Here is a 17,026-nt window from a genome sequence, read left to right as displayed (position 1 = left end):
CCCAAAACACAGTGCGGAGACAAGGAGATGAGACATATGGAAAGGTTAGAGTCCAGAAGGACAAAACAAACAGCTCTAACAAGTGTGATAGGGGTCCCTGAGAAAGAACAAGAGTATTGGGAAGAGCCAGTGAGGAACAGTCTTAGCTATTAACAAAAAGACACAAATACTTGGGTTTAACGTGGCGAACGCTGAGCAATACCCACATTAGGACTTGTGGATTCCACCTATTTTTCATCAGGTTGTAGATGCAGGGTGTGGGTGTTGAAGTGGGCATTTGAGAAACAGGACACAGACCAGAGGCAGAAAGCGGGCACATTCTATGAATTCTTAGGAACCCCATTTCCTCTGTTGGTAGGGAAGGGGGGCTGAGGCTGACAGAGTAGGCTGGGTCCAAGTTGTAAAAAGCCTTGAGTGATGACCTAAGGGGTTTGTACTCTGCTAGAGATGCGCTCCTTGAATGGGGGAGTGACAACCAGATTAACTAGTGACAGGGTTTAGGACCGATGGTGGGAGGGTGTATCAATCAGTATAAATTAGGTCATGCTATGGTTACAACCATAAACCTTTTCTAATTGAATTAAAGATCTAGAAGATTCTCTAGTGCTTTACGATTTTCAGAAGTTTCACACATGATTTCATATAATCTCATAATGAACCCTTTTTTTTTTTTACCCCTACCCTTATGTTGCCCCTCGCCCTTCCCTCTCCCCACTGGTAACCACTGGTTTGTTCCCTGTATCTGTGGGTCTGCTTCTTTTTTGTTTTTTTCATTAGTTTGTTGTATCTTTAAGATCCCACATACAAGTGCTACCATACAGTATTTGTCTTCGACTTATTTTACTTAGTACAATGCCCTCCAAGTCCATCCATGTTGCTGCAAATGGCAAAGAACTTCATAAAGTATGACTTACAGGAACCATTCATCTATCCCAAAGAATGGTCTGAAAATAAAGATTGTGCCAAATGTGGGATGCTATTCATGCTGTTAAGTTACACACACTCTGCAGATCCGATGCTGTCATGATCCCAGATTGTAACTCTTCGGCATACATCTTCTATATAAGGAACTAGAGTTAGTTACCTTAAAAATTTGGCTTCTGCTCATGCACAATTCTGTCTTTGCGTAAATGGATCCTTGAACCTTATTATTTGGGTTTTTGTTTTGTGGTGATGAATCCCACATCCCTGCAGAGGTAACCATAGACCTTCGGAATATGACAGTGTGAACTTAGGCCTCTGTAAAGAGCTTCTCTTCCTGCTACTAGAAGCTTCTGGGCTAGCCGGTTGTAATTCTGTAGTCACCACTACTCCCAAAACACTTACTCTGACAGCGCAGCCTCAGGCCACAGGGTTTGGGTGCAAGGCTGCATCTGAGATTTGGCTACTGTCAGTCTTCTCGATAAAAGTGCGTTCTCTGTACATCTATTCCCCCCACCCCCGCCCCCAAGTGTCCCTGGGAATTTAGGTGAATATTTTGGTAAAGATTCTACATTGGGTGATAAAACTTTCATCACCTTAGCCTGTTTTTCTGGAAGTCTGCTCATTTATGTTTGCCGCCTTCATCAAAAAGGTAGATCTGAGGGTGGCCAGCATAGATCCCATATGAATTAGGATCCTAGCAGGACACAAACGGCACAGCAGAGAAGATTTAATTTTAAAGAAATTAAGGAGGGGACTCAATACAGAGCTGTGGGCTGGATCGAAGGGTGTCAAGTGTCCCAGGGACTTAGCAAAGGTGAGGAGGTGAGCAGGGTGGGCTGGAGTCCTGGAGCAGGAGTCTCTAGATAAGAACTAGAGAGAGCCAGAGCAACGGGGAAGTAAGGAAGGTGGGAGGGAAATTACAGGGGAGCTGACTTCACACTCAACGATTTCCGGCCCGCATCTCCCACTGGTGGAAACCAAATAAAGAAGCTAGAAAAGGAAACCCAGTCGTAGTCTGTAAGGTCAGTGTACTGGGCACAGAGCAGGACAGAGACCGCACACGGATCTGGGATGAGGGTGGGAGACAGTATTGCGATCACAGGCACCCAGCACGCGCTTTCAGAAGCCCGTGCTCTCTGCATGTTTTGCTGTCAATGTGCATTTTATCCCCTATAAGTAAGCTGTTAGCTCAAACAGGGTACTCTGGACTTCACATGTATCTTTTCTTTCTAATTTCCTCACCAGGTTTATCCTGGAATTATACCGTTGCCCTAGTGGTTATTTTTACTTGAGGAAACAGAATAGCATTTCCCAGAAAACATTCTCTGCTCGTTTCCAAATTAAGTTCATGAGGCTAGTTTTGACTTATAAAGCAACACTATTTATAATGTTTCACAGTATTTAAAGGAACTGATGATTTAATTGGCTTTGCTAATTTATTGTAAGCTGCTATCCTTGAGCTTTTCTTACAGTTGTGATTGTAAATTATACTATCATGGCAAGTCTGTTCCTAATTCTAAACACAATCCTTTGCAAGAAGATATTTTTATCTCAGGGAGCTCTGTAATTACAGTTCACTCTATCACACCTCCAACTGAGTTCCAGGAAGTGTGGGTTTAGCCCAAGAGTAATTGTCTGACCTTTAGGCCAAGGCAAGTTTAATTGGATCAGTTATTTCTGGAGAATAAACGTCATCTATTTTTTGAAAAAGAACAGGACAGGCATAGATCTACTGACTGCAGAGGATGGTGCGAGGATGATTTGGGTCAAGAGAAAGCAGAGCTGCATGTGTCCAAGGGAACGACCCTGTCTTAGAAAGGGTAGAAGACACGCCTCAAAGTAGGGGTAACGGATGCTTATCTTGACTTTGTCAGTTCAGCATCTGATCCCCTTCTGGGGTTGGAGACCTGCCACTGTGTGAATCTCAGAGAGATGGATCTTGCCTCCTACTGCTGAAAACAGGTCACTCTCCCTGACCCCTGGCAGCCTAACCTGACATAGGATGACCAATACTTGGCTCAAATGATGCTCCTGCTTTGACTCTCAAGTGGGTGATACAAGGAAGTAGGGACAGTTTAAATGTACTCAGGCTGGTGGCACGGTGGCAGTGGTCATGGTGATGGTGGAGGGGGCACTACGCTGTGCGTGGTGTTTGTTGGTCAAGGAAAGGGAAGAGTCAAGATCTGGAAGGAAAGAATGTAGACATTCCTCAGCATCTCTGCCCAGTGGGGAACCAGCCTGCCTTCCAGGAACCACTGAACCATCTTGGACCCAGGGCATGCCCACAGCATGGTGGGACATTTGAAGCTTATGTTTTCCCTTCCCTCTGAATGAGACACCATCCAAGCAATGCGACAATATCAATTATTTTAGAAGAGACTTACCAAGATAAACGGAAGTGTGTGCCTTTCAACAGCCATGAGACCCCATCACGTTACCAACCTCATCTCCTATGTCACCTTCCCACGCCCTCCTCCCTCGTCCTGATGGTGCTTTTAATACTCGCATTCCCTTCATAGGACCTGACACCTGCTGTTCCCTCTGCCTGGAATGCTCTTCCCGAGGGCCTTGCCACCTCTCATTTTGGCTCCGAAGTCACCTGCTTGGAGAGATTTCCAGGTCACCTCACTCAGAGTGCCCAAACCCACCAACAGCACACTCCCACTTCGCCACTCTCCGGGTCTTTACCCTGCATTATTTTTCTCCCCAGCACTTATCCCTCCTGACACGTCATCCTTATTTGTTCCCTCTCTGCCACCCTCTGCATGAAACGTCCCAAGCTGTTCCACCAGCTCTGCCTGCTTTCTGATCTGCCTTCACCATTTCCTCTCATCCCAAGAGGCATTTTGCATATTGCAGCCTGAGTGCAGCAAACATTAGTTACGATTTCCCCAGCAGGTGGATCCTTATTCCTGTCAGCAAAGACAAATCCTTGTCTTCTCAAGTCCATTGCCCAGTGATGAGAGGCCTAACGCACCTTCCTTTTCCGTAGAGCTAGATACTCGAATAAACTAACAGCATCAGTCAGCAATTGCCGCTGCCTCAGGAAGTGATGAAGCTTCGCCTTCAGGAGAGGAAGGCGTTATTTATTTTCATGTCCTCTTTTTATGCCCAGTGCAGTGCCTTGCATAAAACAGGTGCTTAAAATGTCTGCCTGAAACACCTGAGTCTCCTTGAACCTTGATTAGGCATAATTTTCTTCCTTAAGAGTTGGGACAAACATCACAAGGGTCTTGAAACATAAGATCCTCGTTTCCCTTTTTATTCAGGTGGAGTTTTAGAATCATTTAGGTGGTTTTTATTACTAATGATTAAAATGGGGATATGTGTTCCAGTCATTATATTTCCCCCCTAACAAAAGATGGCTTATTTAACACTGAATTCTAAAAGCAATTTTGTATTTTCAATGATACACAATATCAACAACTGACTTGGAAATAAATCCAGGTTTCAGAGATTTTTTTTTCTGTTTAATCATCCTTAAATGTTCAAATTTCCTAAACCTCCAGTATTTTCAATCTTCCCCCTTCTTCACCCTTTTTTTTAACGTTGAAAGAGAGTTAAGCATGGGCGGTTCATGTGGAGTTGAGAGCGCTAATGCTAACTAATGCTGCTTTATCACTCAGGAGGGCTAATGTAATAGCGCTAGGAGACACCTGGGTGAGGGAGACTGGATCTGTGCTTTTATAAATTTACAGACGGGGAAATTGAACCAGCTTCAACCCTGGTTTCTGGTGCCAAATTAGGTCTCTTTTTCAGTCCAAGTTAGTTGTTGCTTTGTCTATGTAGTAAGATTGGATTTTAGTTTTCATTTTTGTGCTGAAATGTTGCTTTCTACTTCAATTTAAGAACATTTTCCCAGGTGCATAGTAACAACCAACACATTAATGGTAGAAAATAATTTTGAACGTAGACTCAGATGGTTCCAAAGTCAGAGAAGAACTTAGAGGTCATTTTCATGAAGACTATTTGATGATGAATCTTTTTTAGGGGGGTGGTGATTAGGTTTATTCATTCATCTTTTTTTTTTAATGGAGGTACTGGAGATTGAACCCAGGACCTCATGCATGCTAGGCACACAGTCTACCACTGAGCTATGCCCTCACCCTTGAAACTCTTCTTTAATGCTCTCATCCTGTGCTCAGCCACGATTGGAACACCTCCAAGGTTGGAGATCTCTATGCTATTGGAAAGAGTTCAGGTTGTCTTTGGCTAATTTTGACTAGAAAGCTCTTTATTGTTTCAAAACTATTCCTTTGTAACTTGGATCTAATGATCTGGCTTTTTTTCAAGGAACTATTCACCTAGTAGCTCTTGGAACTACTTCAGCTTGTGTGCCTGAAGTTTTTCTCTAGAGCAATAGCAATAACAAAGAATAATGATAAATCGCCACAAGAGCTATTGTTTACTAAGGACCTATGCACGTTCGACACTGCAAGGCCCCCTCGCATATGCATTATCTGGGTGTCTGGTATATATGTTATCATCTGCCAGGTGCCTAGCAGGCATTTGGCATATCAAGATAATAGCAGCGAATGGTCTGGAGTATCTGTGGTGTTAGACCCTCTCTGAGTACTTTAAATATGTTATTTAAATCTCACAACAATTCCAAGAGGGAAAGACTGCTTGTTCTCCTAATTTTCCAGATAAAGTAATTGAGGCGGTGAGATTGCCCTGGGTCACACAGGAAGTGTCAGTTTGGCTCTCAGCTATTACAGCACAAAAAAGCACAAAAAGATAAAAAGGGCACAATGCCTACCCTTACAGAGCTTCCAGGCTGTAGGAGGGAAACAGAAAGAGACACATTCAATATGAGGAGATAAAGAGAATGTAACAGGCAAGTAGGGAGCACAAAGAACAAACACCTATCCTGACCCACGGGGAAACCCAGGAGGGCTTCCTGGAAGAGTAGACTTAGAAGAATAAGTAGGCCAGTCATGCCCAGGAGAAGGTGGGCTGGGAGAAGGACACTGGGACAAAAGGCACAGAATGAGCAAAAGAACAGAAGGGAGAGACAGCAGAATGTGCACAAGGAAAGGTGCTCTGGTCTGAATGTTTGCACCTCCCTAAAAATCCCTATGTTGAAATCCTAACCCACAAAGATGACAGTATTAGTCAGTGGGGCCTTGGGGAAGTGATTAAGTCTTGAGGGTGGACTCCTCCTGAATGGGATTCGTGCCCTTATAAAAGAGGCCTACAGAGGCCCTCACCTCTTCCATTCCCTAAGGACACAGAAGGCGCCGGCTGAGACATGGAGGGGTGCCTTCACCAGAACATGGACTGTGCGGGCACTTGGGCTCCTGAGCCTCCAGAACTGTGAGCCCCAAATTTCTGTTGTTAGTAAACCACCTAGTCTAGGGTATTTGGTGACTGCAGCCCCAACACACCCAGACAAAGGGAGGCTAGAGGCCACTGTAAAGCCAGGAAGTTCAACCGGAAAACATCCCACAAGCTGGGATGTTTTCCGGCAGTGTAAACAAAATCAGCATCACATTTCAAATGGAATTAGAGAAGTTATTTTTCAAGGACTTTCTGGAAAGAAAATATTTACACCATGAGAAATCCAGATCCACACATTCTATGTTGCTTTTTTTTTTTTAAAGTAGGTGAACGCAGTAACCATGGTCTTCTGTCAGCATCATTGGCTTCCCAGGATTTGTCCTAAGCCCTCACATGAGGATGCCTGTGATTACTTGTCCTACCGCAATACCAGCTCTTTCCGCGGGGGAGTTCGTCACTCCCACATGTGGCTTTCAAGTCCGGCAAACATATTAACAGATGCATAAAATACCCAGATGATGACGCAGAAGCCTTTCTTTGCTTATCATTCATCTGAACGTTCTATAGGTTGGATCACGATCATTCTCCGACAAAAACCAAATATTGCCATTTAACATCCTCGGTATATATATATATATATATATATATTTATTTATTTATTTAAACTCAGAGATATACTCAAGACATCTAACTGGAGAAAATCTAGCCTTCCCCGTGTTCGCTGGAAATGTTAATCTGCATAACTAAAGGAAGCCAGGTGGTCAGCGGCCCCCACATCCACAGCACGGTTTTACTCAACAATAACAAGTTGTCTACAAATCGGTTTCCATGGTTTGTTCAGCTTGGCCGCTTTGCAGGTGGCTGAGGAGACACAGCTTGTCTCTGCATGTTAAGGGGCGAGAATGTCACATTTCCCCCAACACGCTATAGACTGGTGTTTCATAAATATAAGGCTCTTTGTCTAAGAGGCGAGTTTTATCCTGACAGGTTAAGGTCCTGACCAATGATGGTCCCGACTATACTGTTTTGTCTGCTGTCTTTTCAGTTTCAATTACCTTTTGTTTTTCCTGCAAGAAACATTTCTCTCAAGTGCATGCAGGACACTGATGAATTCCTTTCTGACCTGAATTCAGTGGAGCCCAAAGAATACGCTCTAAGAAGTAAGTAGGTTTTTCCTGGCCCTTTGGATAGGTGAACACAGGGCAGTCAGATTTGTGCTGGGAGCTCTTTAGAAAAACTCTGGAGAATTAAAAACACAGAACAAAATAGGAAAGAGAAGACAAGCCTCAACTTACAAATTGTGCCAGGAATTGAGGGAGGAGAAATTTTTGTTGCAGAAGGCGATAGAGGAGGTGGTATTAATTCCAGCCAGAAGGAATCTCATGGGACCAACTCTTAATAAGAGGAAGATGGTAAATTGTATGATGCTGTTTACTATTATTGAAATTGGTAACATTTCACTGTCCCATTTCACATGGGACGGCTTGGTTTATTTCCTTTTCTAGACATTTAGTCTGCCTTTGATAAAGAATTGCTTCGTTATTCAGGAAACAAGTCTTAAACTATTATTTGCCTCATAGTAAACTCTGAGGAGTATTTTGGTGAGTGCACTGGCTCAAGTTGGAAGTTAGTAGGCCAGGCCTCTTTGCATGTGATACGGGAGGATGTCAGGCTGCCATAATTTATTTTTTATTAGTTTCCCCAGTTACTTTCACAACCAAAGGGACATACACCTTCTTGCCAGAAACAGGCAGGAGATCAGATCCGTTTTCCGTGGGATAACCTCTCCAGGAGAATGATTCATTGTTGATGCTGATGTGAACCGCTCACAAGGAAAAATGTAAAAACTCATGCTTTTCAAAGCCAGGAAAACTATTACAGCAATTTGCATTTCCATTTTGAGCACATGACTAATTTATTTTGTCTTGGAAAACCCTTAGTAGCATAATCTGCATTACAAAGATAAACAAAACTTTCGATCTAACATTGGGTAATTCGAAATAGCACGCGATTTGAAGCAAGTGCCACTCTACAGTGGATTATATGTCCCAATATTTGAACTCAATGAGTTCAATAACCACCTTCAACTCTTATTTTGGAATTGATTATGTTTTGCTGCAACACTTGGTGATATTGACAGAGAACATTCTGACAAATCCAGGCCAAATAAGCTGGCCAAGAAAATCCAGAAGGTGCGATGACTGGCTTGGATTTCTGGTGACAAGGTGGTGGTACGTATTGTCATCATTAGTCACAGCCTTGTTCACGCTTTCTTTGCCTTACAAGTTACTCTAGCCACGCACCAATGATGTTCCATATTTAGGGGCCTGAAAATTGAAAATCTTGTATTTTTTTAGTTAAACAAATTTCTTTAAGTTGAATGCTCCAAGAAAGAATTGAATGATGTGTATAAATGGGATACATGAGTGTTACTTAATTTAATGTTATTATTTGTGGTTGTTTTAGCTGATTTTCATTGTAACACTCAGAGAACACTTGACATCATTGCTTTGACATTTTGCCTGAGATTTTTGAGCGCAGAGCGGGGTTCCGATCTTTGCTCTCAGCATGGTTTCCCTGACAGTCATGTGGATGGGAAAATAATAAGAGTCAATATTTAGGGAGTACTTTTACATGGCAGGCTCTGTTCCCAGTCCTGTGCAAAAGTCATCTATTTAGTCCTAATGGTCCCCCTGTGGGGAGGGTGTTATTATCATCTCTATTTTATAAATGAGAAAACTGAACCACAGAGATGTAAAGTATCTTGCTGAAATAACTGGTGGAGATAGTATTTGAGCCCAGAACATCTGATTCCCGAGCCTGCATTTTCAATCACTGCCTAAAATAAACCACAACCAGAGAGATCAAGCCAGAAAGATAATCAGCAGAAAAAAAAAAAAAAAAAGGAATGAAGCGGAGATACATGTATCAGTATGGAGGGAATATGCAGAAATAACATCAAGGAAAAAAGTTGTAGAAGAATATATATAGTATCTAAAGTTTAAAAAATGTAAATTAAGGCACCATGTTGCTTTGGGAGACTTGTATGTAGTACAAATGAAAAGAAGTGTATGAGAACGGTAACCTCCAAATTCCGCTAGAGGCGGCCTTGCAGTGGGGGTGGTGAGGGTGGGGATGTAACTGAGGATCCATCAGATCTCAAATGATGGGTCTGTTTTTTTTAAGCTGGGTGATAGAAGCATAGGTGTTTCTTATTTTTTTCTTTATGTCTTTTCAGTATATTAAATGTTGCATAATAATGTCTTACGACAACTGTCCCCACCCAAAGCACAGGGGTGACAGTAGTAGACCTTCGGATACTGGGTGGGGTCTGAGGGATAATGTGGAGAGAGGGGTCTTGAAATTCAGGCAGACACGTTTGTTTTTGCAGAGGGGATTTGGAGTTGCTGCTGCTCTGGACTGGGAGAGAGGCTGATCTTAGAGCCTGAGACAGACACTCCTTCTGGTGGTGGGAGGGCGGATCAAAGGGTGCGGAGTATACGGGACAGAAGGATATGGTAACACAACTCTAAAATGAAGGTCCCGTTCCTCCTTCCCACCACCCTTCTCCACTCACTCTCACCTTCACCATCTCAAAGGGAACAAAATCCATCAAACACTCTTTGTGTGCCGTAATTTTGCCACTCTCTTAGATCACTGTATGATTTTATCCCTCTTTTTACTCCTGAAGTCCTCAGGCCAGTGTTCTGACCCCTCTGCTTCTGATTTTTTTTTTAATTTTATTTTTATACTCCATAAGACACAGAAATCTGCCTTCAATCTCTTACCACATATAAAAAGTTGTGGCCTAAAAGACTCTGGCATCCTCCCTTCTAATCATTTTTTTCTTCCATTTTCTTTCCCCTTGACCACTGTGGTTATTAACTGCCATCCTCCTTAAAACTCATCTGTTTCTAATTCAGGGACGGTCCTTCCTCGACGGGGATCAGTCTTCTCTCTCCTCCCCTTTCTCTGCCTGATCATCTGTTTCTTACTGTTTTTCCTGCCCTTTTGTTCCATCACCTCTTTTGGTTCTCCACCCCCACATTGACTTGTTTTCCCTGCTATGTTTTTGATATTGGACTCCAATATAGGATGGTGAATTTATTCAGTGAACGTGTGAACCTTATTAAATATATATGGAGATAGAGGTCTATCTGTATGTCCATGTATCCTTTTCAGTCATTCTAATCTGGAGACTTTATCATATATGTTCTGGAATGATGATTTCATATCTCTTGGCTGAATATCTTATCTTGTTCCATCTTAGTTCCCAGGTGCTAAGGGAACTGGGAACTAAGAAGGGTTTATGCCCTTTTATGTTGGCACTTGGTATAAATGTATTTAATTTAAAGAGCAGATGACCAGAACACACAGTAGAAACACTGTTGAAAGGAGGTACTGAAGCCGTATTATGTGTCTTTGGTCCTATGGGGCACCTGATGGGTTATGTCTGCAGGTCTTTGCCATGGCCCACTGTGCTCTCCCATTTCCACCATCCCGGGATCCCATCTCTCCATAAACTTGTCACACCTTCCCCGAGCACGCAGCTGCATCTTCTCTCCAGGCCCATAACTTCCCCAGCCATGCCTCACAAGCTAATGAGTAGCTTCACTTGGATTAGAATCCCACCTTGGAGAGTGCTGCGGGTTAAATTCTGTCCTCCAAAAGGAGATGTGAAATCCTAACCCTGGGTACCAAGGATGTGACCCTACTTGGAAATAGGATCTTTAGAGATGTGATCAAATTAAGATGAGGCCATGCTGGATTAGACAGGGTCATAATCCACTGATTGATGTCCTTATAAGAAGGAAGTTTACACACAGACACAGAGACATCCAGGGAGAACTGCCGCATAACCACCAAGGCAGAGACTGAAGTGATGTGTCTACAAGCCAAAGAATGCCAAGGACTGCCGGCAACCACCGGAAGCTGGGACAGAGGCTGGACAGGTTCTCCCTCAGAGCTTCCAGCAGGGACCAACTCTGCTGACCCCTTGATTTCAGACACTTAGTCTCCAGACTGTGGGACAACACATTTCTGTTGTTTTAAGCCACCCAGTTTGGGGAAATTTGTTAGGACAGCATGAGGAAACAAACAGAGAGAGCAGAGAGAGTAAGGGTCTCTCAAAACCACCCTCTAGAATAAAAAAGCATGTGCTTTTTATCTGAGACAAAAACAAAAAGGCAAAACAAGCAGTCTCAGGTAGGTCCTGGAACTCATTTCCCTTGAGCTACACCAGGCCCACCCACGGCCATGTCATCAAGTCCAGGCAGACCCACTTGTCTCAGCAGAGGCCTTTCAGGGGGAACTTATTTAATGGAATTAAAACAGGGCTCAGCATACTGAGGTCTGGATGGTTTCACATGACGCCTGCAGTTCCCTGCACTTTATTCCTTGGGGACGGAAGGAGGGAGGCGAGGGGCAGGCCTCCGGTTCCCAAGCAGCCTGCAGGGCTTTTCATTTCCTGTTTTCTCTCATCTCCTAACATCCTTGAAATCTTCCCCAAGCAGCTACTTTCGCTATAAAACTTTCTTAACCCTTCGAGTCCCTCCTTCCTGGTCCTTACATCAGGTCGCTGAGCTTCCTTCCTGATCACCGACTCCCTTTGGCTTCATCGTTTATCCCTTGAATGATGACTTCACGTCTCCTGTCTGTGTGTCTCATCCTCTCTGCTGGAAGCCAAGGCCCATGGTTACACCCTGTTACACGGGGGCAAGCCATAGGTAGACCTCACTGGCCTGACCAGTCACTGGCCACAGCCAAGCCTGTTCCCTGACCATCAGTGGAGGAATGACCACCTGCTTGACTTGCATTCTTGGAACACTGCCTCTTTTCCCATCTGGCTGTCAGTTTGGAGGGCGTTTTACTCAGGGCCATCCCCTGCACTGGTGCTGAAGCTGGGACAGAAACGATGCTGAAAGCAAGAAGATCTCATTATAAAGGGCGACACAGTGAAATTTCTGGGATTAACTGAATTTCTAATATCCATGTTGTGGTTGGCTGAAACATGGCTCCCCAGAGACATCTACAATTCTAGTCCCTGGGACCTGTGATTGTTAGCTTACATAGAAACAAGAGCTGTGCAGATGTGATTAAGGTAAAGAGCCTGAGATGGGGAGACTCTCCCGGCTTACCCACATGGGCCCTGAATGCAATCACGTGAGTCCTTAGAAGAGGGAGGCAGAGCTGGAGGGAGATTTGACACATAGAGGAGGTGATGTGACCCCAGAGGCAGCGATCCGAGTGATGTGACCACAAGCCAAGGGATGCTGGCAGCCACCAGAAGCTGGAAGAGGGAAAGGACAGATTCTCCGCTAGAGCCTCCAGAAGAAGCACAGCTCTGCCGATAACCTTGATTTCAGCTCAGTGATACTGATTTTGGGCTTCTGGCCTCCAAAACTGTGAGAGAGTAAGTTTCTGTGGTTTTAAGCCACCAAGATTGTGGTGATTTGTAATAGCAGTACAGGAAATAATGCACACACTATTCTTGTTCTTCAAATCGAACATTAATAGGTGGCCAGATGTAAGGGGGATGACCAGGAAGTGTTTGCAAAGAGCCTGCTTCAGGAACTTGGGTATCAAGGTGATAGCGCATTCAGATCTCTTCTCAACAAGGAGATCCCAGGAGACAGGTGCTTAGCATGTTACATATGTCCACTGCAGAGCAAGGACTATTCAGTTCTAGTTTTAAAAATCTCCAGTGTAACACACCATCTTAATAAATATTTGCAGCTAATGCTGAAGATGATCATTGCTTGCAGGATTTGTTTGTGGCTTAGCATTCTAGAAGCTTCTGCTGCCTTCAGCTTTCTGATATAAGTGCATCCATGTTCTAAAATTTAAGATCATTAACCAAGGTCTCTCTTTCCTGCATTTAAACCCAGAAATGAATCAATTCTGTATTTTAATATTCACATATTGCCACCACGTGAGAAAGAAAATGTGTCTGCTAATTAGCTCAGTGGAATAGAAACAAGTTGTTTTTAATCTTTTGGAAATGGAAACTTGGAACAACTGTCATGCGATTTGAAGTAGCAGGTGGGATTAATCACTAGTTTATTCTATCCCTCCCTCCCGTGACAATCACAATGCATTTCGATTTGGATGGAGCCCATGACCTGGTGTCCCAGGTTCTCGACAGAAACTAATTAAGGATGGGGAGGGAAAAGGACAACCTGTCCATTTGAATTCGTAACCAGAAAAGAAGCAAATGCAATTGAAAATTTGCACGGCATACAAAATAACCTCAGCTAGAAAACCCTAAATCGAATCTGTTTACAAAGCAAGAGACCAATTGGAAAGAGAACTAGAATTTCATCTTCTCGAGTAAAGAGTTAGGAATCTCTCTACATGTGTCCTTCAGGGTTTCATCCAAGGGTCAGGACAGGCTCTTCTAGTTGCAGATCCTTAACACTTCAGGCTACCGGGATTGGCAAACTCAGTGATGGAGAAGGAACGTGGGAAATCATATAGTCTATTTGTAATAAATACATCCGTTTTGTTTTTGACACAGAGAGGACCTCACAATACATTTGTGGAGCTGGATTTGGGGCATTTGAACCCCTCCCTCAAAGTTAAGTTAATTCAGCAAATGTTTCTTGAGCTCCTCCTCTGAGACATCTACCGATGAAGGCACAGCCCCTCCCTCACATGGGGGTCAGGCCAACAATTACACGCCTCCAGTGCGAAACACTAAGCAAGAGTGTGGGCTGTTTCCTGGGGCAGAACATCCTTCAGCCCAGACTCAAAGGATGAGTCAGCATTTGCCAGGCAGACAGGAAGGAGGGACATGCCGAGCAGAAAGACAGACAGGTGCAGGCCTGGCGCGTTGTGTATAATGGAGTGGAGGAAAAGGGTGTGGGTGTGATGAGACTAGGGGGGCAAGTGTGGTCAGCAAGGGCCTTTTAAACTATGTTCAGGAACCTAGAATTAACCTTAAAGATCAGAGAAGTTAAGCCTGGCCGCAAATATTATCACCTGGGAACATATGAAAAATGAATGCCCAAGCCCCACCCCTGACTAGCTAGGCCACGCTTGTGAGGGTGGAGCCTGGGTGTTAGCTTTTTTTTTTTTTTTGAGGGGGGAGGTACATTTTTAAACTGTATTGTTAAACTTTTTTTGGGGGGGTAGTAATTAGGTTTATTTATTTTTATTTATTGATGGAGGTACCAGGAATTGACCCCAGGACCTTGTTGTGCATGCTAAGTACACACGCTGCCACTGATCTACACCCTCCCCCTGGGCATCAGTATGTTTTTAAAAAATGCCCCAGGTGATTTTACTGTCTGCCCAGAGTTGGGACTCACAGCTCTAAATAAGAGGTCTGCAAAAATTTTCCTCTAAAATCCAGATAGTAAATATTTCGGTTTTGTGGGCCATACGGCCTCTGTTTGCAACTACACAACCTTGCCTGTATTAACAAAGCAGCATTAACAAAACGTAAACAAGCGAGATGGCTGTGTTCCAATAAAACTTTCCTTACAAAAACAGGCAGGGCCAGAGTTTGCCAACTCCTAGTCTAGATGACGGAACGCCACTGAAGAATTTTTAAAATAACGGATTGTACAATTTTGTTCATATTTTATTGTTTGTACACTATATTAAATAACATATGACTCTATTCTCATTGTAAAGGAATCGAAACAACAGAGACAAAACTCAAGTCTTTTTTGTTTGTACGTTCAATTCTCAGTCCCCTTCCTGGATGACAGCTGTTAGCAATGGGTGTGTATCCTTCTAGAACTTTCCAGAACTTTCTCCTTACATTTTTGTGCATATGTATCTACCAGAAAGATATTGTTTTGCTTTGTAAAATTGAAAAATATATTTATTGCTCTTAAGCTTTTTTCCCCTCACATAATATAATGTGTCTTGGACCATTTCCAATAGCAGCAAATATAGATCTTTCTCATTTTAGTTGTTGCATGCGAACGTACCATAGCTCACTCCACTTTCTCCTGTTAGAGGCTGCACTATTTGAAATTGCCAACCTTAAGCTGTTTTTGTCCCATAAAATGGATCTTTCAATAGCTTCTGTACAATTTTTTGCCTTTACAAGCATTACTGCCACAAGCATCCTGCAACTGTGTGCTCATATGTGTTTCCCTGGAGCAGATTCTGGGATGTTGAGTTGCTGGGTCACTAGGGACACAGTTAGGAAGGAGCCTTCAGTTAAACCACAGACATCAACTCTGACAACCTTCATCAAAAAGGGGGAGTTTAACGGCAGCCTATGGGGCAGCTCACAGAATGGAGAGAAAGGCAAAATACCTGTTAGGCTCGGAACCGGTCATTGGACCAGTGAGGTCCAAACGGTCTCCATGGTGATGCCTGTTCTGCAACCTCTCAGGAAACCACCTGTGGATGAATGAAGTCCAAACTTTGCTTTGGGCTTTGACTCACTCCACACTAGTCCTGGGAGATGGTTGACCTTGTGTCATGGGGAGGGGGATGGCAGAGCAAAAGCAGCCTCCAGGGACCCCATCAGCTTCAAGAATGAGAGGACAGAGCACCTTGACTTTTTGTCAAGACTACATGCAGTTGTTGTCAAGATGGCAGAGTAGAGAGACTCACACCTTGTCCTCTCCCAAAAAAACACCAAGAATTACATCTACAAACCCACTGAATCGCTCAGAACACCTACTGAACTCTGGTAGAATATCTCTCGCTTCAAAATACAAGGGGATTCTCACAAAATCCAATAAACAAGTTCATACTGTATACCACAGAGAGCTATATTCAATATGCTGTAGAAACTTACGGTGAAAAACAATATGAAAACGAATATATGTATGTTCATGTCTGACTGAAGCATTATACTGTACAACAGAAATTGACACACTGCAAACTGACTATGCTTCAATTAAAAAAAATATATATATACACACAAAAAAGACCACGTGCAGTTGGAAACTGGCAATTTTCCAAAAGAAAATCTAGTTACTGTTCGGAGAGAGAGTAGAAGCCAGGAGGCTGCACTGAGAGAACTATTCCTGCACATTCTTACCAACACTCAATTGTATCATCCTTCTAAATTTGTACCAGTCAGAGGGGTAGAAAAAAGTGGTGTTTCATTGTGGTTTCCTGGTGAGACTGAACAACTTTCTCATATTCATTGGTCCCTTGGATTTCCTTCTCCAAGAGTTGCTTCTTCAAATCCTTAGCAGATTTTAAATCAGTTTCTTTGACTTTTAAAAAATTACTGTTCTTTATATGATCTGAATACAGTTCTTTATCTGAGTTATTAATATGTCCTTTCCTTTGAGAGTTACCCTTTAACTTTGTTCATGGTGCCTTGAAAACGTCATAAGGAGGGGAGGGATGTGCTCAGTCTTATGATACAGACCATTTAAGCTGAAACGATGATTACTGGCTACATGTGACCATGGATGCCAGCTCTAAGGTTCTGAGTGTGGTCAGAGCCACGGAGAGTCATACTTATGGGAGGGAGAAGGGTAGAATTGGTTATGCTCATTACAGGCAATAACCTGGAATACTTAGACCCATAAGAAAGAGGCCAGTGATAACAGACACCCGCTGGCTGAGCCCAGGTGGCTCAGAGCTTGCCAGAAGAGGCAAAGGTTCATGGCGGAAGTCAGGTTACCCCAGGCAGCACAGGAAGGACCGCTTGTTTGCCCAGTTATGGCCAGGAGCTTTTCAAAATAACGTATTACTGTTTTAAAAAGCACATATGTAGGCAAAATGCCGTTCCTTCAACCTGATTTCTAGATTAAATCTCAGGAACTCAATTATTAGTAAAGAGAGAGACAAATACAAGAGGAGCTGCACAGTTTGCCAAGCTGTATTTGGGGTTTTCTCT

The 17,026-nt window shown here is 43.3% G+C and overlaps 1 protein-coding gene across 1 annotated transcript in view; it reads left to right on the top strand.

Annotated features, from left to right (window-relative positions):
* LOC102539588 (O-acyltransferase like protein) overlaps positions 1-17,026 on the top strand; it is a 60,734-nt gene that overhangs the window by 55 nt on the left and 43,653 nt on the right. The window contains exon 2 of the mRNA XM_031692430.2: positions 7,250-7,364. Coding sequence (XP_031548290.2) covers positions 7,250-7,364 — 115 coding nt within the window. The remainder of the gene's footprint in view (positions 1-7,249; positions 7,365-17,026) is intronic.

This window comes from Vicugna pacos, chromosome 30 (genome assembly GCF_048564905.1).
Source record: "Vicugna pacos chromosome 30, VicPac4, whole genome shotgun sequence".
NCBI classification, from domain to species: domain Eukaryota; kingdom Metazoa; phylum Chordata; class Mammalia; order Artiodactyla; family Camelidae; genus Vicugna; species Vicugna pacos.
This window is presented reverse-complemented; position numbering and strand designations above follow the sequence as displayed.